Source organism: Kogia breviceps, chromosome 4 (genome assembly GCF_026419965.1).
Source record: "Kogia breviceps isolate mKogBre1 chromosome 4, mKogBre1 haplotype 1, whole genome shotgun sequence".
Taxonomy (NCBI): domain Eukaryota; kingdom Metazoa; phylum Chordata; class Mammalia; order Artiodactyla; family Physeteridae; genus Kogia; species Kogia breviceps.
Window position 1 is genome coordinate 168,427 of NC_081313.1, and position 21,764 is coordinate 190,190.

Here is a 21,764-nt window from a genome sequence, read left to right on the forward strand (position 1 = left end):
TGGTTACATGACTATAAGTTATGTCAAAACGTAGAGAACTGTACACTAAAAAGGGTGCATTTATCCTATGTTAATTATAATCAATAAACCTGATTACCTTAAAATTCACAAGGGCAAATAATTTATATTCACAGCAAAGGCAACTACATGTTATGCATTTTAGGAACTTTTGGAACATATCAAAGTAGAACCAATAAAAGTTGGACAATTTTATTAACTCAATGAAGTTAAAAATTAGAAAGCTAATCAGTATTTCTTATTTCAGAACACATCTCCTCCCTTAATTCATAGTATTTTGCTGCTGGTGGATCAAGAATCAGCATTTAGGCCTGACAAGGATGCAACAATTCAGGTAATGGTTTTAGACCATAAGCACCAGACTGACGGATGACTCTGACAGATAGACCCTGAGTGATGCATAAAATTAAATATTAGGGCACCTAGATGAGATAACGCATGAAAGAATTTCTATAAGATCTAGTTGCTTCCATACAGGAGCCTGGAAACGTGTCTCCAGTGCCTTGAATTCTTGCAGGACCCCTGCAGAGCATAACATCAGAAAACTTTTAGAAATCTGGTTTTTCTTCTCCACCTCATTGTTTTCTTTCCTTCTCTTCTTGCCTCATTCTCTTTTATCTGAAAATGTCTTTACTTTGCCTTCATTCATTTTTGTAAGATGTTCTCTCTTCCCCTCAGATTTCTTTTCTGTTTTTCTTTCTTTATTTTTATTTACTTATTTTTGGCCATACCGCGTGGTTTGCAGGATCTTAGTTCCTGACCAGGAATTAAACGTGCGCCGCCTGCAGTGGAAGCACAGAGTCCGAACCACTGGACCGCCAGGAAATTCCCAGCCTTCATTCTCGAAGGATATTTTCACTAGATATAGAATTCTGGCTTGACAGTAGTTTTTTTTTGTTTGTTTGTTTTTTCCACACTTTAAAGATGTTGCTCTGGTGTCTTCTGGCCTTCCTAGTTTCTGATGAAAAGTTCATGGTAAAAATGTTCATCTATAGGAAATGTGTCATTTTTCTCTGGCCACTTCTAAGATTTTCTCCTTTTTTAGCAAATTGACTGTAACGTGACTCGGCATGGGTTTCTTCTTATTCATCCTGTTAAGTTTGGCTGAACTCCTTGAACATTTACGCTTATGTTTACCACCAAATTTAGGAAGTTTTCAATCATTATTTCTCATGAGTCTTTTCTGCCTCATTCTCTCCTCTCTTTCTTGATTTCAGTTATGCATACAGTAGTGATATTGTCCCATAAGTCTTTGAGAATCTGGGAGGTTTTTCCACTTTTTTTCTTCTCTTTTCTTCAGATCAGATTGTTTCTATTGATCTATCTTCAAGGTCACTGACTCCATTCAGCTATTAAGCCCATCCAGTGAGTTTTTTAGTTCAGATATTGTGTTTTTCAGCTATAAAATTTTCAGTGGGTTTTTAAATAGATTTTCTGTATTTCTGCTGAGATTTCCTGTTCTCTCATTAATTGCAAGCATCCTTTCCTTTACATCATTGACATAGTTATAATAGCTGCTTTAAAGTCCTGTCTAATTACAACATCTGTGGTCTTTTCTGGGTTGATCTCTGTTAATTGTCTTTTCCTGAAGCTTCAGAATGAGTCACATTTTCCTGATTCTCTGTGTGTCAAGTAATTTTGGATTATATTTTGAACATTGTGAATATTCTGTTGTAGAGACTCTGGATTCTATTATAAACCTTCACAGAATGCTGTTTTAGCATGCATTTCACTTGATTAGACTGAGTAGGTCCAGTTACACACAACTGGAGCTCCCTTTCCCCAGCTTTCTCCATGGGGTGGCTATTGACCTTCACTTTCTGCCCCAGCCCTATCCTCTGGCTGTTTAGGCCAGAAAGATGCCCATTTTCTATCAGAGCTTCAGCCACTCCAGCCTCACCGTATTGGCAGCCTGCCTTCAGGCCAAAGCCACAAAAACAGGGAGCCACCCCATGCCAGTCCTTTTACCCAGTTTCAGTTGCCTCCATGGTGGCTTTGTTCGCCCTCCAGAGCTTTCAGCTGGCTGTCGTTATACTTTATCCAGAGTCTGGTTTGTCTGAGGAGGTCAACTCTGCCAAACCAGAAGTAGCTCATCCTCGATTCCTCCTCTCACTTTTCCCTTTTTCTGTTAACATCTTGCCGTCTCTTCTTCCCCAACTTTTCCATTCTTTTGGTCTTTCCTCTATTTCTCTTTGCTGTCTCTCCCTTCACGTCTCAGTTAGATTCCTGTGTCCAACCACATATACTCCAGTAATGCCACCAGCAGGCAGGATAGCTGAACCCTAAAGTTGCTTCTCAATCCTCTCAACCGAGTAACCCAGCAGTTTTCCCAGGAGTGAGCCATTCCAGTGGTTTTTCCTGAGAGCTGCGTCCATGGCCATGACCAGTGAGCGCCTTCCTTGGCAGTGTGAGCTGGTGGGTTCCCTGAAGGCGCTGCACAAACTTGTCGACAGCTCCCAGCTGACCGCAGACCTCGAGGGCTCCTTTCCATACAGCCACAGTGCCTGGATCCGCTTCCGTCGGGTAAGGTGCAACTCACAGCTGCTGCACATGCCAGTCTCCAGCGCTTCTCCTTAGATGGATTTTTTTACTTAAATCAGAAAAGGGCAGGCCCCCCCCCAAGTGTCACACCTGTCATAGCCACCATCAACAGTCTGTTTCTGGACAACCACACCATAGCGCACTTGAGAATGCCACTGAAACCCCACCCTGGGCGGCGGGGGGGGGGGGGGGGACTTCTGTAGATGTGCAGAGGTCACCAGGCGGCCTCATGGCAGGCTTTGCAACCTGAGAGGGGTTTAATTGTGGGAACTCACAGCTGCTTGTTTCAGCATCTAACAGAACGTGTCTTTATGTCTCCTGGCTCTCAAACCTCAATAGAAGCTGGAGCCCTTCACTTCAAACTGCGAGGAAGCCATTGTTTTCCTACAAAATTCAGTCCACTCCCTGAATACCCACAGGACCCCAAGCACAGCACAGGTAGGTTCTCGTGTATTTTATTTTATTTGACAGATAGGTGGGAACACAACAGTTTGGTCAAAACCATCATCCTCAGCAAAAATTTTCAAGCCCTCTTTCATTCATAGGTCCCTTTCAATTAGCAAAAAACTTCCAAAAGACCACTTCCTCCCCCTTGTGACCAAAAAAAAATCCCACTTTGCCCGGGAAAGAAACATCACCACTACACTTGCTGACGTGCCACCAAGGCACAAGTGACTGCTGTCAGGAGTGAGTAATTCAAAGGAGACACAGAGGTGGACTGGCTGGAGGGACCTCGACGGCCTAGGGACCAGGGGCCTGGAGATGCCTCCCGGTGCCCAGGGTGCGCGGTGAAATCCACGGCCTCGTCTAGATGCCAGGATCTCCTCCTGCCGCCTTTAAGCGTCCCTCTTTTTTTCTGCCCTCAGCCCTCCTTTCCCTTGGGCAAGGGCGTCTGGAGCTGTGCTACGTTCCTGCGGGGACGGGGCGGCGTGTGGGGTGCACCGAGCCCACCCGCTTTTAGCTCGGTTGACGGAGCAAGGACATGGGTCACACTGACATGTCCACTAGCGCTGGGCTTGGGAGGACGGGAGGAGGGCTTCCAAGCACGTTTCTCCCACCCCGGGCAGGAGGTCGCAGAGTTGATCAGCAAGCACAGGGCGATGATGGAGCACGTCCGGGAAGATGCGCGGCTCGTGGCCCTCCGGCTGGAAGGCGGCACCGTGCTGGCACGGCTGAGGAGGGAGCAGCACGGCGCCGGCCAAGACTACCGGTGAGGGTCCCGCTGGGGCAGCGCTGGACCGCAGCCCAGCCGGCGCGGCCCCCAGTGCCCTGCGCAGTCACGGGAAGCCCGTCTTCATCACCGGCGGTGTCTCCAAGGAGTTCAAACCTCCACTCCTCTGACGGACACACTGAGTGACCAGAGGTTAATTCCCTTTGTAACTAAAGGAAGCCTGGCAGATTCCTTGGGAGGCTCAAGTGGAGAAAGATCACTTCCTGGGATTCAGCATCGGCCCTAACCAAATGCTGCCTTGCCTATTGCCTCCCAGGCACCGGGTCCACCCACCCACATTTCCCTGCCACCTCCGGGGTGCCCGCACCTGTGGCTGGCAGGGTGTCACGGCTCACAGGCATGTTTATGCCCTGCTCAGGCTGTGGGCCTCCTCGGGGGCTTCCGTTTTTGTCAGATGTACAGAGTGCAGTTGGTGTTTGTAACCAGGTGTCACCGACTCGGGGCTTGCTGTGAACAAACACCCCGACAGCTGCCTTCTCTTTCCAGGGACACCATCGAGGCTGCCTGCAGGCTGTACAACCAAGTGGACGAAGAGGTCCACAGGCTGGTCCTCGCCTCCAACAGGTGTCTGCAGGAGCTGGAGAGTCTGCAGGCCCTGAAGAAGCTCCAGGAGCGAGGACACCAGTCAGGGCTCCAGGGGGGAGGCGACCAGGTCAGTGTCCTGGGAGAGGTGACCAGTCAGGGCACCAGGGGGAGGTGACAGTCAGGGCTTCAGGGGGAGGTGACAGTCAGGGCTCCAGGGGGAGGTGACAGTCAGGGCTTCAGGGGGAGGTGACAGTCAGGGCTTCAGGGGGAGGTGACAGTCAGGGCTTCAGGGGGAGGTGACAGTCAGGGCTCCAGGGGGAGGTGACAGGACTCTGGGGGGAGGTGACAGTCAGGGCACCAGGGGGAGGTGACAGTCAGGGCTCCAGGGGGAGGTGACAGGACTCTGGGGGGAGGTGACAGTCAGGGCTCCAGGGGGAGGTGACCAGTCAGGCTTCCAGGAGGTATGGAATCGGGTTACCTGAAATAACCAGTGTAACACTCACTATTTTAATCCAGATCTTCTTTATATTCACATGCATATAACGATTTCCAAAAGCTTATATGTTTTTCAAGTAAAACCCTTATTATTTTATCAGCCACTGTTTCCTGGTTAGTGAATGTGAAGCCAGGACCCCCCGCCCAGCCAGCAGCATAGGGGCAGTGAAGAGTGGCTGGAGACTCTCTGGACCCTCAGCTGGCCCTGCGTCCTCCAGTGTCTGGTCACCGTGGGGCAGTCAGGGTGGGAGGGGCACCACCCCCGGGGCACCCCAGGCTGGTCCCCAGGACAGCCAGCAGTCACGGTGGCGTTGCACACTGTGTCTTTTCCCTCCCTGCTCTCCCCACAAACAGCCCTAGTGCCCAGCCCCGGGCCAGTGGGGGGCCTGGGTGGTGGGAGATGGTGACCCAGCTGATCCAGGCTGCAGGGAAGCACGGACAAGAGGCTGACCAGCTCACCTGGTCCTGGTGGTGCCAGCCTGGAGCATGGCTGACTCGGGACATCCCAACCTGGAGGCAGGCCCCGCCTGGGGCTCCTCCACCCCCTCCTCAATCCTGCGGGGTCCCCTGTCTACCCTGTAGGGTCGATTCCCTGTCCTCTGGGGCCTCCTCCATCGTATGGGATCTACCGTTTCTTATATATTATGTATTTTATTACAAAATGCCCTCCAGGACTTCCCAGAGGAAGGATGGAAACTCTGAGACCTGCACATCCGATGCTGTCTCTTCTCCTTCACAGGTCTCAGTAGTTTATTTTGCCTCCGGAACAGAGGCACCGTACCAGTCATTTAGCCTCTCGGGTTGCGGTGGAGGGTCTGCTCTGCTCCACTCTCGGCCTTGGGCTGTGCCCTGCTTTCTCCCTGGAAGCTCGTCCACCTCTGGTCCTCAGGCCACCTCAGCCTGGTGAGCAGAGGCTCCTCCTTTGCCTCCCTAGGCTCTGGGGATTCTGGGGTTCCTAGATGAGCACCCCCGTTCCCCGAATTCCACGCTTCCTGCTGGTCCACTCGTTTTCTTCCTTTTCCATTTTCCATGTCGCTGGCCTTTGCCTCTACTTTCAGAGTAGATTTTATCGACTTTATCTTCTAACCCCACTTGTGTGGTTTTGCTCCTGCTGTAACATTTTTAACTTCCATGGGGGTTTTGTTTGTTTATTCCTCTCAACGGCCCTTCTTTACAGCACCTGACTTGCTCTTCGCTGAAATACTGATCGTGGTGTCTGCCCAGCCTCTCTCCCCTCCAAGGGGCTTCTGCAGGCTTGTTCTGGCTTCTGTTGTTTTTCATGCTGGAGGCTCTCCTGGAGATCCTAGGTTGCCCGCCCAGCTCACGAGTGGGGCGGGGCCATTGGAGGCCCCCTGCTGGGCCCAGCTCCTCCAGAGAGGCCGCCTCTGACCCCCGAGGGGAGGGCCTGGCTGCACGTCAGGGAGGAGGTGAGACTCAGTGTTCCCGTGCCCCCTGCCTGCCTCCCCCTCTGCAGAGAGCACCCCGGCCCTGCGGGGTGGACGGGGCGTGCACGGGGGCCCCGCCTCTCCACAGCTTCCAGTCCCCCTCACCTCCTCCTCAGCTTCGCCAGCTGCTCGGGACGCCCAGGGCCCCGCAGCGTCCCTCCTTCCCAGCCTGTCTGTTGTCCGCATCCTTTATACCTTGAAAGAGGTTACTGAAGCTTTAGCAGTGTTCCGGGAGGGATCAAAATTAGATATGTTTAAGTCTGCCATCTTCACCCCAAACTCAATACACTTTAACCTAAAAATGGGATCATCCTATATAGTGTGTTAAATTGTCTTTTTTACCTAAGAAATTGCACGCACACTGTGGAAGAATTAGAAAGGAGCTGGGTTTTAACCACGGAGAGATCCTGCTGCACATGCCCCTCTGGCTGGCCCTGGGGTGGGGGCCTGTGTGCACGCCGGCAGGAGCCTCCGGGGCTCTGCCTTGCTGTTCGCTATTACAGACGTCACCACCTGCACATCCTTCACGCTTCGTGATTGTTTGCAAATTCCTAGGCTGGATTGGAGGGTCAGGGCGCACATCTTCTGAGGTTTTCAGACACCCGCCACGGCCCTCCAGACAGCTGGCCCAGCCCGGGCTCTCGGCAGCCTTTGGAGGCCCGCTTTCTCGTTTGCCAATCTGACAGGTGACGATAAAGTGTCTCATCATTGTCTGCGTTCGGATCTTTTATGCTGCAGTTGAACCTTTTCTTCCTACATTTATTGGTTATTTTTATTTCCCTAATAAATTGCTTTTTCATGTACTTGGCCAATTTCTCTACGGTTTGTAATAGTTTCGTTATGTCACTTCTCATCCTTTGATTGTGTTGAAAATATTTGTAATTTGTCCTTTAACTTTGCTTATGATTTATGTGGCCTTTCCTATCTTTCGGTTACAGAACGACTAGTGTATTCCATTATAAGACTTTCATGGTTTGAATTTCTCCATTTAATTTTTCAAACCGACTGGAATTTATTTTTTCTCGAGGTCGGAAATGGGGCTCCCCCTCTGAGGCGCCTCTGCCCTGCTGACCATTTCCTCTTCTCTACCTGGCGGTTCTAGGACTGCGGTGCTTCCTTGCAAAAATCTAGCTTTGACAGTTTTTTCCATGACTCTGTCCACAAAGAGCATGTACTCTGGTCTCTCTCCTCTGCTCGTACATCTGAGTTCATTAAATACAATTATTGTCCTGATAGAGCCAGCCCAATCGCTCCATTTTTTAATAGCAAACCTCTTCCTGGGTGTCTAACGACCGGATGCCCCTGCATTGCCCCGTGAGGGTTTGCCTCTGACGTGCCCGCGGTGAGCGGAGTGCTGTTGCCATGGGAACTGCGTCTCTAAAGTGATGACCGTGACCTCATCGGACTGCGTGGGTGCAGGCAGGCCTGCCATCGCCCCTCCGTCCCTCCCAGGTGCCACCAGCCTGAGGAATGTTTCTGGAGTTTGTGTAGCATAGTAACAAGTTTCGAAACTGAAACTTCTGGATCCATTTTTCAATGATCTTCATTTCCATTTCCAAACAATTAAAAGTTATAAACTTGAGCCATGGAGATCTGTGGTCATCGCAATCCCTCTCCAACCCAAGCTCATTCACTCCCATTCACAGATTGAAAAATCACGAGTGAGAACCGTGGTTCAAACTGAGGCCGAGTAGCCTTCGGATGTGCTCAGGAGATGCCCGTCTCCCCTGACGAGGCGTGTGGCTGTAGGAACCAGATGCACTGGCCCCGAGGCGGCATCTGACACCTCCTTTGTCCTCCGAAGTCTTAGGGCCGGACTCCTTAGCACACTTAAAACAGTGAAACGTTCTTTTCCTACATAGATCACATCGTGGTTTGAAAAAGAGAGAGAGAAATTCCTCGGGCCTTTGGAGCTGCCCTCTCTGGGGAGCGCAGAGCAGTGGCAGGTGTCCCAGGCTCTCCCGGCCGGGCTGACGGTGGGTGCCCCCCAGGACACACGCAGGGACACCCAGGGCACTGCTGGGGCTTGTTCTGATCGTTTGCTCCTTGGGCCGCAGCAATTTCGTCCGAAAGGGCTGCGGCTGATGGAAGAGGACTTGCGAGGCGCAGAGGAAGGGACCCAGGACTTCAGAAGGAGTCTGAGCGCCAAGGCCAGCCTGGCTGAGCGGAGGGAGGGCGAGCTGGCCAGGCAGGCCCGCGGGGCCGAGTTCTGCGAGACGGTAAGAGCCCCGGCCCGGTCCCTCCCAGGGTGTGCACGCGTCGCCCGGTCCTCCGCCGCGAGGTGGGCGCCCCCCGCGGGCTCTCCGTAGACCTGTGAGGGGTTTATTTATTGTACCAGACAGACAGGCCACGAGGACACGTGAACTGTTCTTTCTGTTTACCGGCTCAGTTATAAAAGTGCACTTACTGTCAAAGGTCCCAGAACGATTGCTGCAGCACAGCCGCACCTGCGCTCTTGCTAGCGCCCTGGAATTCCCGCCGTTAGGGCGCTCGGGCCAGAGTCCTCAGGAGCACAGAACCCAGGAGGCCAGGGCAGGCCGGGAACTCTGGGCCCGAGGTCCCTGGCCCATGGGTCCCACACCGGGCAGGGCTGCGGACCGCCTCACGGCCTCTCCAGCCACGACGCCCGCGGTCGAGCCCGGCCGGCGGTGGCCGCCGCGAGTACAGGGTCTTCCTCTCACCCTGGCCCTCGCTCTGGGCGACCGGGTCAGCAGGCAGAGCGCGACTCAGGGCGCTGGCTCGGGCCGCCCGGGCCGCCGTGGCCGCGACCGTCCTCCACGGCGCTGACCGGCGCCCCCTTGTGCCGGGCGGGTGAACGGGCGGACGCTGCGCTGCAGTCAGTGCCCGGGGCGCCCGGACCCAGAGCTGGTCGCCGAGGAGCCGAAGCGCTGTCGCCGGGAGGGCCTGCAGAGCTTCCCCAGGGCGAGCGTGGTGGCGGTGGGCCCCGGCGGCCAGTGGGCGCTGCCACGGGGCCAAACCTTGTGGCTGCAGAGCCGGCAGAGCCGGGGCCACTGGCGAGAGGCCCTGGGAGAGGCAGCCCCGGGCCCCGGCAGCCTGCCTCTGGGCTGGGGCCCCCTGAAGCACGAGCCTGCCCAGGGACCCGAGGGGCAGCCCCTTGAGCCTGCCTGGACCCCGAGGGCCGAGCTGCGGAGTGGGCCCGACTGCTGCCCGGCCTCGCCGACCGAGCTGCTGTGTGCGCGCCTGGGCCCAGGTGGGCCCGGACAGGGCGGCAGCTGCTCCTGCTCCCCCGCCCACCCCGGGAAGCGCCCCCTGAAGAAAATTAGGAACAAAGCTCCGCGATTCCTCAGCTTGACCGTGGCCCCAGCGACTCCCTCCGGCTGGGCCACACTGGGGTCTTTATCAGAGGCCCGGAGGTGGCCGGCACCGCCGCGGCCTCAGAGAAGCAGCCCCCGCTGAGGCCACGTGCCGAGAGCCCTCGGCTCCCTCGGAACCGAGTCTGTCCTCTCCCTCCAGGATCCACCCCTCCGAGGAGGATGGGGGGGGGCGTGCTGGAAGGTGAGGCAGATGCCCTCAACCTGTGGGCCTAGAAACCCAAAGCCGTGCAGTGCCCTTCCACAGCATGGGAAGCCCACGGGCGCCCCTCCCGGCCTTCCCCATCCCGTCCAGGCTGAAGCACTCACGTCTGATTTTAAACAAGACATTGGTTATCTCCCTGCGCTCAGAACAGAATCTCGGAAAGCCGCCTCCTTTTTCAGGGCATGTCGTGACCCAGCACACCCGCTCTGGTGGTTAAACAACCAACTCTAGTGGTTTAGAACCCATTTCTAGAAAATTACAATACGCAAATCAAGCCCACAACGTGAAGAAATTGCTTTAAAAAAAAAGTCTCTAGGTATTGAGGTAAGAGGTGTGTGCCCGTTTATCTGTTGCCCAAATGAAGGTGTCCGTTCCGTTTGTTAAATCTTTAGCAAGATGTTTGCAAGAAGATACTTCTTGTTCACTGTCTGGATAAAAAGTGGTCAAGGACCCCGCCCACCGCAGCCACAGTCCGTGACGCCAGCCTGGCCTCACAGCCTCTGGGTTGTTTGTCCCTGTTTGTAGTGAGCCCTGGCTGGAGGGGGCGTCCCCTGGTTTCCTTCGCTCCTTGCATGGGTCCACGTGTGTTTCCTCCAGGGCGCAGCTCGAATCTGAACTGAGGCAGTTACAAAATGCTCCTCTGAAATAACCTTCAACCACCTTGTTAAAGGTGGACCTGTGGGGTGTGGGCAGGCCGCAGGGAGAGCTGCAGGTCTGGGGCCGGCCTTCCAGCTCATGTTGAAGGTGTCGGGGCAGCAGAGGCCGGGGCAGGCGTGGTCCACTCACCGGGAGCCGCCTGGCCATGTCCTGGGTGCGGGAGGGAGCAGGTCGGCCAAGCTGTCCTGCCTTTGCCTCTGGGGATGGGTCCCCACCCCCACCCCCACCCCCACCCCCACCCCCGCCATTCACGGCCCTCAGACCCAGCAAGCCCAGGCCTGGCGGTGGGGACCCCGCCCACAACCTTCAAGGGAGCGAGTCCTCCTAGATGCCGGGGCCAGGGAGGGAGCTTTGCATGGACCACCCCGGCTTCCCGGAAACCCAGCTGTCCGGAGGGAGCTCCTGCCGCTTGGCCGGCAGTCATTTCCCCAGAAGTTTCCACCCTTTATGAGTCAATTTCCATTTACTTGGTCCAGAGGCCCAGACCACGCTAGTGTGTATTTTTTTCTGGATATTGAAGAAGAACACTTGTTTTCGGTGAGTGTCTACAAGAGGTGACTCAGCGGCCGTGCGTGGGCGTGGCAGGGCGGCTCTCGCACGGCGGCAGCAGCTGCGTTTGTCGGCACTGCCGCCGCCCAGGGCTCCAGGCCCCCCGCCAGCAGGAGGTGCTGTCTTCCCAGTAACAAGAAGCACCTGTAAAGTCCGTGCTGCAGGCGTGAGAGGGGCCGTCCAGGGTCTGCTGCAAACAGGATGAACTCACAGCATTCTGACCACGGTGTGTTTCCTATCGTTAGCTGATTTAATTCCAATTAAAAAAAAAAAAGTAAAGACAGATAATGGCAGGAAAAACTCTACCACCCCCGCTGGTGTCATTAGGATGGGGTAGTTTCAGAAGGGGCTGGTGGGATGCTATCAAATAGGGAAGAAACGCATAGTGTGCGTGGGGACCTCCAGCCCAGACAGGGCCCTGCACCCACCGTCCATCCCCACACCACACTGGCCCCAGGCCCACTCTCCGTCCTCTGCTGCAGCGGCTTCGCCGTATCTGGGTCAGAGGTCACTGAGTAAAGCTGACTTTTCAGCAACACCCTGCGGTAGGTCAGCAGCCGCTGTGCGCCAGAAACCGGTTTTCCCCGCAAATCCCCAGCGCGGCCTTCCTGGCAGGGGGCTCCCTGCTGCACGCGTGCGAATCTTCCTCCTGCCAGAGCTGCCCCCTAAAGACGGCGCTAGAAGCAAACCGTCTGGATTCGCAGCGAGGGGACGGCGATGCAGCCGCTTTCCTTCTGCTGTAACCTCCCTGCGCTCCGCGACCTCAGAGGAGCGACTCCGGCACCGGTGAGAGGACAGCTCAGGTGTGAAACTGCTCGAAATTACTCGTCCCCGAAGACGGGACACCACGGGAGAGAGTGCTTTTGTGCGCCTCCCGTCTGTGTACACCTTGGTCCTTACTCTGGAGTTTCAGTCTCTTGTTTCTTCCGAGGCAGGAACAACGCTGACGAAGCGCTTCCTGGGCTGGCGGCCTCGAGGCCTGAGCGTCCCCCCGGCTCTCTGTCTTTCAGCAGCCGGCCGCAGCACGTGATGGCCGAGACCGTCTCCACGGAGAGGCAGTGCGTTAGGTCCTTAGGCTATGTCATTGACAGGTATTTTCCAGAAATGGAAAGGACGGACCCGCCCCAAGACCCCCGAGGGAAGCGCAGTGTCATTTTCGGGAACCGGGAGATGCTCTACGCCTTCCACCGCGGGCACTTCCTCCCGGGGCTGGAGCGCTGCCGGCACCGCCCCTGGGCCGTGGGCTACGCGTTCCTGAGATACGTGAGTCCCCAGCCCACTGTGTGGACGGGCTGAGGCCAGCCCCACTCGTGCTGGGAGCGGCCCACGTTTCAGGCGAGTGGGTCCCTTGTGTCCTGCTCAGGAGATACGTCCCTGCCAGTTGTGACCTGGCTCTGGACACTTGGGCCTCGGGGTCAGCAGGCGGCACCCTGGTCGAGAGCCCCTCGGCACCGGGGTTGCACCTGTGTCATCACACCTAATCTGTCCGCAACCCACCCCTCACCGCTAGCCGGCCCAAACCAGCTTCCAAAATGGGTTTGCTCCCTGCACACAGGAAGCCCACCTGGTCCCCGCCAGGGCCTTCCTGCAAGCCTGCCCAGCTCCCCTTGCAGAGGGGCGCCAGACCCGCCTGACCGGCTCTGAGAGCCGCAGGGATGTAGGGATCATCCTGAGGAGACCTGAGCTCTTTTTTTTTGCGGTATGCGGGCCTCTCACTGCTGTGGCCTTTCCCGCTGCGGAGCACAGGCTCCGGACGCACAGGACCAGCGGCCATGGCTCACGGGCTCAGTTGCTCCGCGGCACGTGGGATCCTCCCGGACCAGGGCACGAACCCGTGTCCCCTGCATCGGCAGGCGGACTCTCAACCACTGCGCCACCAGGGAAGCCCAGACCTGAGCTCTTGATAAGTCTCTTCTCAACCATGAATGTGCAGTCTTTATAAAATTCTTCATTTACTCTGAAAAGAAAGTTCTTTCAACAAGTAGTTAGTTACCAAACACAGTTTGGGGCACTGGGGCAGCGTCTGTGCTGGGGGCAGGTGACACTTCCGCTTCAGCATTGTTAAATATGAATTACCGGGACAAAAACACCGGTGCTGAAGGACATCCCACATGGTGTGTCTTTTCAGCTATTTCTTAAAAAATGCTTTTAGCCGTAATGTGCAACTTCCATGTTGTTTTATGTTGACAGTAATCTTGAGAATTTTAAATGTTTAGACAAACTTGGTTCTTGACTGTTACTGAATATTTCAAACCCTCCCTCGGGCCCACCCTCTGAGCACCTCCTCTTGTCTCTTCCCCGAAAACTGGTATTTTGAGACCGAGTCCGGGGCTCCCACCACGTCCAGGGAGCTGAGGGCCCGCTCCCGACGGGGGCGAGACCCTGCGGAGCTGGGCGGCTTCTGACCCCGAGCCCCCGCTTCGCGGGGGGAGCAGCGCGGCACGCATGCGCTCTGCAGCAAGAACAAGCCCGGGCGGACGCCCTGCTCCGCAGCCACGGCAACGCCTTCTTCGGGGTTGTCCCGCAACCCGCGAGCCTCGCCGCCCGGCCTGGCCCGGGCTCACCCTCTCGCCCGGCCCTGCAGGAAAAGCAGCGGAGCTGGGCCGCAAGGTGGACCTGGCCTCCTACCTGCTGAAGCGCGTGCAGCGCGCGGGCAAGTCGCACTGCCGCCGCGGGCCCTGGTCAAGGAGGCCGGCGGCTGCCCCGCCCGGGAGCTGGGGGACCTGGGGGCCGCCGAGGACCTGGTGCGCTTCCAGCTGCGCCGCGGCCACAACCTGCTGGCCCTGGACGCCGTCCGCGGCTGCGACGTGAGTGCTCCGGACCCTGCTGGCTAGAACAGGCCGGCAGGGAGGCTCCCATGCGTGAGACCCCCCCAGACCCCTGCCCAGAGGGAAGGGAGCGCCCAGGAGAGGCTGCTGGGGCGGGAGCCACGGGAGGAAAGGCAGGCGGGCTCTCAATGCTGGACGTTGGTGTTTGGGGCTGCTCTGAAATAACTGGATACGGGAAAACTGCGCTTGGCCTTGGCCTTTGGGCCTGAGCCCACCGATTCGGCCCTGCTGGGGGCCAGGGTGGGGCCAGCGCCCAGGACCAGCAGGAGAGGCAGACCTCCCGGTGAGGCAGGGCCGCCACCAGATTCCCCGGTCCAAGTGAAGACGCAGGTGCCCTGTTAAAGCACCATTAATAAGAGGTTCAAGACCGCAGACCAGCCCCAGGTGGCCACCCGTAGACCCAAAGGCCCCCAAGCCCTCTGTGCAGTGAGCTCAGTCCAGCGATTTGGGACAGCCCAGGAGTCACCCAGGACAGGGCCGTCCACGGGAGGGAAGGGGGCACCTCCCGTGAAGGGGCGGCCTGGCTGGGCGCAGTCGACCCTCATGCAGCCGTCACCCTGGCTTGTGGAGGCTTCGTTACAGGGGCGCGAGGTCAGGGCTGGGACCAGGTCACGCCCCGACCCCCTGAGAGAGGCCGGCCTGCCTGCAGGTGGATCCGAAGGAACAGGAGCGGCTGCGATGCCAGGACGAGTTCCTCATTTGCTGCAGAAGGAAGATGCACCTGGGGCGCTTGTTCCTATTTGAAGACCTCATCCTGTTCAGCGAGACCCAGAGGTGGGCGGAGGCCAGGACGTGTACGCGCACGGGCAGTCCTTCAAGGCACCGCATCAGGCAGGGCGCTGGGAGCCCCAGGGAGCGCCAGGGTGTTGTTATTGCGGCCCCTCGGCTGACTTGGAGCCTGGGGCCTCCAGAAGCCACGAGGGGCCGTTTGTCTTGCCTGTTCCACGTGCCAGCGTCTGGGGCTAGAAGACAAATGCCTCCTCGTCGGTGACTCCGTTTCAGGTCTGGGTGAATGTGGGCACAGAGGCGGCCTTCCCCGGGCAGTCTCAGGGCCTCCCCCTCCCCCCAGGCAGGCCCTGGGGTGAAGTCTCCCGGGAGAGGCCCCACTGCAACCCCTCCCCTGCCAGCGAGCCCATCGGAGGCGTCCTGTGATGACGCCCGGGAGCCCTTCTGGGGGGGCTGAGCCTTCTCAAGGAGCCAGTGTGGGTGGCGGGGGTGGGGGCGAGGTGGAACGGGGAGGCGGGGCGACGGGCCCCCGGTGCAGCCTCGTGCTCACCACGCGGCGTCTGGGTGAGGGGACCTCCGGCACGGAGGCGCTGGGGTCGAGCGTCAGCCAGAGCGCAGTCAGTCGTCCACAGGGCGGGATCCGAGGTCCCCCCCGGTGCCGTGGCTGCAGATGGCAGAGATCGGGGAGACGGAGAACGTCGGGGACAGTGGCTTGAGGTTTGAGATCTCGTTCCGCAGGCGGCGGCAGGCTCTGCGGAGCCGAGGGGGGCAGAGCGGCGGGAGGGCGCTTGGCGTGCGGGGCCCGCTCGGGCTGGGCCCGGCCTGGGCTCAGAGCTCGCGGTCGGTCCGAGGGGCCCCTTAGGACCATCCATCAGCACACGAACACTTCCTTCTCCTTAAAACAACAAGCAAGACTCCGGCCCCCACGCTCAGAGAGAGGTCTCAGCCCCAGCTCCCCGACGCCCTCAGACCCGCGGCGTCAGCCCTCTGCCCCGGCCTGTGGTCAAGGCCCCCGGCCTCCTGGACGCTGCGCCGATGGCCAGCCTGTGGTCTCCCCACGGGTAAGACCCCCCACCTCGTTCCCTCCTCCTTCATGTCTGCCCCCAGTCCCTCCTCTCCCCTGAGTTCGTCACTGGGACACCTCTGTCTGCTTCAGAGTGGTAGTTCATCGCAACCCCTCCAAGCTGGCCCTCCTTCTGGCGGCTCTGACCACCCCACTGGGCCTGAGAAACCCTAATATGCTAACACTCTGACATCCAAGCACGACCACTTGGCACTCGGAGGCTACCACCCTGGCCAAGGCCCTGACCTGTCACCAGAGATGCCCCACGGCCTCCTCATTGCCACGTCCTTCTGAGTGTGGACCCCCCACGCACACAGACACAGGCACGCACACACATGCACGCGCACAGACACATGTTCACAGAGAGACATGCACAGACACACAGAGACACATGTACACACGTGTGCACACAGAGACACACACAGGCACACGTACACACGCGCGCACACACAGCAGCTTTGCTCGGGGCGCCCGGTGGCTCTTCACTCTCCTTGGAGTCGGCCCGCCCTTACGAGGAGCTGGAAGTCCCCATGGCCTGGTGTCCCCACCCCTGCTGTCCCTCCTGCCCCCGCCCCTCCCTCTGAGCTCCCCCAACTGTAATCGCCATCCTCTTTCTCTTTGCTTGGTTGACCGAGAATTCATTCGTGCTCAGGCTCTCACCCTGTGCTTGGATCCCCTCTCAGTTTCAAGCTTGTGCGGATACCTGTCAGTTTGTCTTTCCTGGAGCCGTGCCCTGCCTGGAGGCCTCTGTCCCACTCCAAGGTGGATGTCCCTTCATCCGCAGACGGAGACACGCCCTCCCCGGTTGGACACCCAGTTTCTATGGTCCCCTGTCTTCCTTTTTCCTGGTTCACCCCCTTGGGCTCCCTGAGAGAGGCCAGAACGGGCACCTCAGCATGTCCAGTCCCCCAGAGACACGCAGGGTGGAATTAAACCCAGGGAGCTGCTTAGAAAACTCCCCCCCACGCCCCTATCTTAGAACTCAGGACACAGGAGATGGTGTCCACGGGGATAGGCAGCAAGCCGTTCGTGGACGTCATCAAGCCCAGCAACGCAGCCGTAAGCGACCAGGCTGCCAGTTACACCGGGAAGGGAACAGGTTAGCGGCCGCAGCCCCGGCTCCCGCTCGGCCCCGCCAACTCAGACCCAGGCGCCGCGGTGCACCGGGCCCCACAGGCCAACACGTCGGGCCAGACGGGTGGCGGCCCCATGAGGCCCGATGTGACCGCGGGGGAAGGAACCTAGTAGTTTGCTGGCTGGCCATCTTGTTCTTGAATCTAGGCCGCGCCTCTACAGCAGAGGCCAAAAGACTTGCTTTCTGTCCCCGCCCAGAGGCACGGACCCGAGCGTCCAGAGCTGTGCCCTCCTGTGACCACACCGCCCCCGCCGAAGAGACCGCACTCCACCCTCTCAGACAGCACCTGTCCTCCTCCGCCCTGGGGCCACTGCCCCTGCACGTGCCCACAAGCCCCGCCCGCTGCCCCTGTGCTACGGCGCCCACACCTGCGCGGAGGAGGACGGGCTGGGTCAGGCGCGGGTGGCCAGCCTTCCCTGCGTGAGTGCGTGAGTGCGTGAGTGCGCTGGGGCCAGCGCACGTGTTCATCCTTTCCCCTGATTTCATACGCGGCCAAAGGTTTCCAAACAGATTAGAAATGTTCATTTTCTTAAAGAAAAATTCCGCTTCCACTCAAGACAGGGGAACAGGGAACAAGTTTAAAACAAACAAGCAAAAAGAAAAACCAGACAAAACAAACCAAGTGCCCTCCGAAGCCCCAAATGTGCCACTGCCACCATGAAGTCACCCCTGAGGGCGTCCCCTCCCACCGCAGAGGTGCCTCTGCGCAAAGTGCTGGGCGTGAGCTGCTCAGAACAGGCGGCGGCCACGGGGAGCACACACCGTCGCCTGCCCAGAGCGACCGCGCTCTCCTGGACGCGTCCCTCAGGCTCCAGGACCGCGGGTGGCTCCCATCTGGGCTGCGGCAGCCTCTGGGCAGCCCCGGATCTGGAGGTGGGACTTCTCCCGGTAGCAAGACGAGGCGGAAGGCTCTGCGTCGGAGGGCTCAGGTCTGCTGCCATCCCCAGCACGGCCCGCAGAAGCCACCCGCCAGCCACACTCGAGGTTGTGGCTGCACCCTGGCAGGGGCCCCACCCTGGGGAGTGACCCCACGGGCCTGGGCTCTGCGGCCGCGACTCTGTCTGGGGTGGCACGGGACAGGCCCCTGGGAGCGCGCCTCCCGTCCCGTCCTGTCCCGCTTTCTGTCAAAGCCGAGTAGCCCTTCCTGCCACATTTTCTGTTGTCCCCCGCTTGGGCTCACTCTTACCGCCCAGGGTGAGGCTCCTGCTGGGGGAGGGGTCGACCTCCCTCCCGGCCTTCCCCTTCCGGCTGCACTGGGCCTCCTGATTTCAGAAAAGCAAAGTCACAGACCTCTCGTTCATGAGCATAAGTGGTGTCTGACCTCCAGCAGTGCCGTCCTCCTGCTTTAGCCCGGCATCTCGGGTCATCTGGTTATAGATCTGTACCTTGTAAATCATTCTCGTTGTGCAAGCCTCAGGGCCAGCGTGCCGGGCACAGTAGGCCTGCGGGGCAGCCGGCCAGGTCGGAGGACGGTCCTCACCGGGCTTCTCTCTGCAGAGACCGGGAAGTCCGAGTCTTCCCACCGCACGTCAGGGGACAGGGGCCCCAGCCTCCACGGGCCGTCCCTGCCGCTCGCGGGGCTGTCTTCTGACGAGGACTGTCAGGGTGTCTCCCTGGCCCTTCCCGGGAGGGGCTCACGGCAGCAGCCTGACGGGGACCAGTTCATCACGGCCGTGAGTACCCCTCCTCTAAGCCCCCACGAGAGGCCCAGGCGCTGGGTGGGGGCGTCAGTACCCACCCAAGAGACGCTGGGCCGCCGGTGAGCACGCAGAGCCCCCTTGTGGGCCGCCCTGTGTGTGAGTCAAGCCCACGCGCACACTCCAGCGCCCAGCGGGCTGCCGGTGAAACCAGAGGCCTGGCTCCGTCTCCAGCGATTCCGAGTCACGTAGGTTTGCAGGCCTCCTGAAGCATCACCTGGACTCTGCCTGCCGTGCAGAGGCTGCACCTGAGCCGTCCAGCACGTGCTGGTTCCAGGCGGGCCTTGTTAGAGCCCCTGCGGTCCTGGGTGAAGGAGGGCTACTGGTTGGCCGAGGAGGTTTCCGAAACCAGCCCCAGATGGACCAGGGTCGGGGGCTCTGCCTCCCTGGGACACTCGCTCGGCCCCCAGTCCCGCCTTCTGACGGGATCTCGTCCTGGGCAAGACGCAGTGTTTCCCTGCATTGATGCAGACGTGTGTTTCTACCTTCAGGGGTGTCTGGAGAGCCATGACACCTAACCCTGCAAGGAGGGAGCACAGGAGACCCCAGAAACCCTGGACGCACACACAGAGACGTCATCCCCTGGAAAGGAGAGACTGAGGGGACCAATCTGACAGGAGGCCACTCGTCACCAGCCGGGCCTGCCTGTTCAGTGCCTTCGCCCACACGGGGCTGTGAAGCTCTCCTCTCTGCAAGCACGTCCCAGGTTCTGGGGCGAAGCCTCCGGCCCCCTCCTGGCAGCACCAGAAGGGGGTCCGATTTTACGTGTGTGCTGAGCCAGAGTCCGGGGGCCAGTACTTGGAGCTCACGCCCTGGGTCACTCACAGTGACCTGATCCCTTTGCCAGGACAAAACCCCTCACGTCTCAGGCGTCTGGACGGTGGTTTGACCGGCAGGCCACACGCTCCACCGTGGTCCCTGAGGAGCTGGGCACGCTGCCACCACCCGGGCTGCACGACCGCGTCTCCACCGTGTCCCGATGCTTCCAGAGCGCGGATGCACCGCGGACGTTAACGGCACGCCGGGCGTGGGCGGCGGGCCGGGCCTGGCTGCTCCCCCAGCCCCCCGACTCCCCCCGAGAGGAGGCTGCCCCGCTCGCCAGACGGCGCAGCTGGCACTGTCACCCCTCCCCACCCCCGACTCGGCGGGGGAGTCCCCTGCGTGCACCGCACCCCGCACGCGCCCCACACCCCGCACGCCGTGCGCGGCACCGCCCGGGTGGGAGCCGCGGGGCACACGGCGTCTCTAGGAAGAGGCCCTGCAAGGTCCTCACGTGTGAGGCCGCTTCCTCCGCTGAAGTCTCAGAGCCTGGGCGTCTGGGGGGCTGTGAAGGGCGCCAGGAGACCGTCCCAGGCAGGGCCCGCCCCGCCCCCAGCCCCCCTCCCTTCCCGCCGCTGGGCTGCGCTGAGCGCCCAGATCTGATTAAAGGTGTGCCGGTCGAGGGGGTTCCTTGTGTCTGTCAAGCAGACTGCTTTCCACGAAGCACACGCGCGCTGTCCAAGCGCTCCCGTTCACGCCGTCGGCTGCTTGCAGGACACGCGGGCAGACACGCGCACTGACGCTCACGTGCCGGGTCAGAACGGCAAACACTGAACCGACACATTTCAGGGCCCAAGCCTTTTACCCTGGGACGCGGACGCCCAGGGACGCCGGCTGAGGCTGCAGCCGCCACGCGCTCACTCACTCGCCCGGACCTGTGGGTGTCAGCCTTAGAGGACGCGCTCGTTTCTGGGGCCCTGTCCCTGGCCTTGCCGGGCCCCAATTGCTTCTTCAGAAGATGCACGTCCCGAGTCCGAGAGCACCTTGCGGGAGGAGGGGACCTGAGTAAGAGAGGTCCTTCTGGCAGCTGTGACGGATCCGGATGAGATGTGGCCCCTCAGGGAGAAGCCCCCTCAGAGCAGAGGAGCCTCGACCCTCACGTGTGCACAGCCCGTCACGAGGTCTGGGAAGGAAACACGCAAGCCAAGGCTCCTGACCGCCTCCTCTGCCACGCACGGGGCCACCAGCCAGCACACCCCTCGGGGCCTGGGCATCACGTCATGGCCCCCCCGCTGTCCTGCCTACAAAGACGCCCCGTGATGCCTGGACGCTCCCACACCCCTGGGCTGCAAGAGGCCCGGTAGGAGCACGCGGACCCCCAAGCAGAGCCCCACAGTGGACGTGGGGTGTCTCAGAGCGGGGGCCCCTCTGGGAGCGCGTTCCCCGCCTTCCCAGCAATGCAGGCCATGGATGGCGGTCCCCAGGTGCAGCCCCTCCGAGGTGCATCCTGGACGCAGGGGGAGCTTGCCTGAGGTTACCTGGAATCTCGGTTTCGTTTTCTTTTCAACGAGCTGCGTGTGGCCAGCGGCACTAGAGTTGGGCTCCACCTGTGAGGCTGGGACAAGGGTCCCTGCGTCCCAGGCGGACCCCGGGTGGAGCTGGGGGCACAGCAGCTGGGCCGGAAGCTCTGACCCAGCCTGTGCTGGGAGGTCCTGTCGTGTGGATGGGGCCCTGAGAGGGCCCCCCTCGCCCAAGGGAGGAGAGCCTGGTAGATGCAGAACTCAGCGCACTTCCTGCCACAGGTGCTCCCCCCAGACCCCGCCCTGCGGCAGCGGCGACATCAGGTGCCATCCACCCGGAACAGGAGCAGGTGGCTGGGGCACGGCCCTCACTTTGTGATCTGCCGGCTGCTGTAAACTCTCTTCCTCGTCACCCTGTTTCAGGGCTGACTGTTCCAAACTAGGAACATAGATAAATGGGACACTCTTTTCTACCACATTGTCGTGCTTCTTCTACGGGGTTCTGTCGTGTCAGGGATGTCACCAACAAGCCTCCCCTCGGGGGCTCAGCCCCTGTGACTGTGAGGGGGCAGGGCGTGGCAGCAGAGCGCCCTCTGGGGTCTGCCTGGTCCGCGTCCTTGCCTCCCGTGGGCGTGAGGGCAGGGGGAGGCCCGCCGTCTCCGGCTCACACCTGGCCTGCCTGACAGCGCTGGGGCGGGGCCCCCGGAGCGCGATGCCTCCCCCTCCCTAGGGGAGGCACTGCCGAGGCTCTGAGGGAGCGGCAAGCAGGACTGTCCCTGACGGAGGGTCCCCCCTGAGTGTAGGGTTGGGGGGTCCGGGGAGTCCGGCCGATGTGGGTCCCCGTGAGCGGCGCCTGCACCCCCTGCATCCACGTCCATATCCACAGCCCCACACACAGCCCAGCACATCCACTGGCCCCTGACTCTTCCTCCCCTCCTAGTGCCTTTGTCTGCCTCTCCCCTCCTCCCTCTCTTGATCTGTCTTTGTGGGTCTCTGTCTCTCTGTCTTTCCCTATCTTACTGTCTCGGTCTCTCTCTC

At 59.5% G+C, this 21,764-nt stretch overlaps 1 protein-coding gene and 1 long non-coding RNA gene across 2 annotated transcripts in view; both read left to right on the forward strand.

The window, feature by feature from the left end:
- Nucleotides 1-17,190, forward strand: part of PLEKHG4B (pleckstrin homology and RhoGEF domain containing G4B) — a 61,444-nt gene extending 44,254 nt beyond the window's left edge. The window contains 23 exon segments of the mRNA XM_067031501.1: nucleotides 266-352; nucleotides 2,425-2,541; nucleotides 2,899-2,997; nucleotides 3,627-3,769; nucleotides 4,277-4,401; nucleotides 4,404-4,511; nucleotides 7,649-7,707; nucleotides 8,118-8,231; nucleotides 8,313-8,474; nucleotides 8,844-9,269; nucleotides 9,540-9,708; nucleotides 9,711-9,771; nucleotides 12,009-12,261; nucleotides 13,431-13,467; nucleotides 13,470-13,509; nucleotides 13,578-13,654; nucleotides 13,657-13,805; nucleotides 14,476-14,596; nucleotides 14,599-14,645; nucleotides 15,223-15,396; nucleotides 16,567-16,714; nucleotides 16,948-17,003; nucleotides 17,005-17,190. Of these exon segments, the coding sequence (XP_066887602.1) occupies nucleotides 266-352; nucleotides 2,425-2,541; nucleotides 2,899-2,997; nucleotides 3,627-3,769; nucleotides 4,277-4,401; nucleotides 4,404-4,511; nucleotides 7,649-7,707; nucleotides 8,118-8,231; nucleotides 8,313-8,474; nucleotides 8,844-9,269; nucleotides 9,540-9,708; nucleotides 9,711-9,771; nucleotides 12,009-12,261; nucleotides 13,431-13,467; nucleotides 13,470-13,509; nucleotides 13,578-13,654; nucleotides 13,657-13,805; nucleotides 14,476-14,596; nucleotides 14,599-14,645; nucleotides 15,223-15,396; nucleotides 16,567-16,714; nucleotides 16,948-17,003; nucleotides 17,005-17,190 (2,958 nt within the window).
- A 751-nt stretch (nucleotides 17,191-17,941) lies between these two features.
- LOC136793964 (uncharacterized) lies at nucleotides 17,942-21,202 on the forward strand. Its single transcript, XR_010840068.1, has 2 exons — nucleotides 17,942-18,423; nucleotides 18,939-21,202. It is a non-coding gene; the product is annotated as an uncharacterized lncRNA (long non-coding RNA).
- Nucleotides 21,203-21,764: the final 562 nt, after the last annotated feature.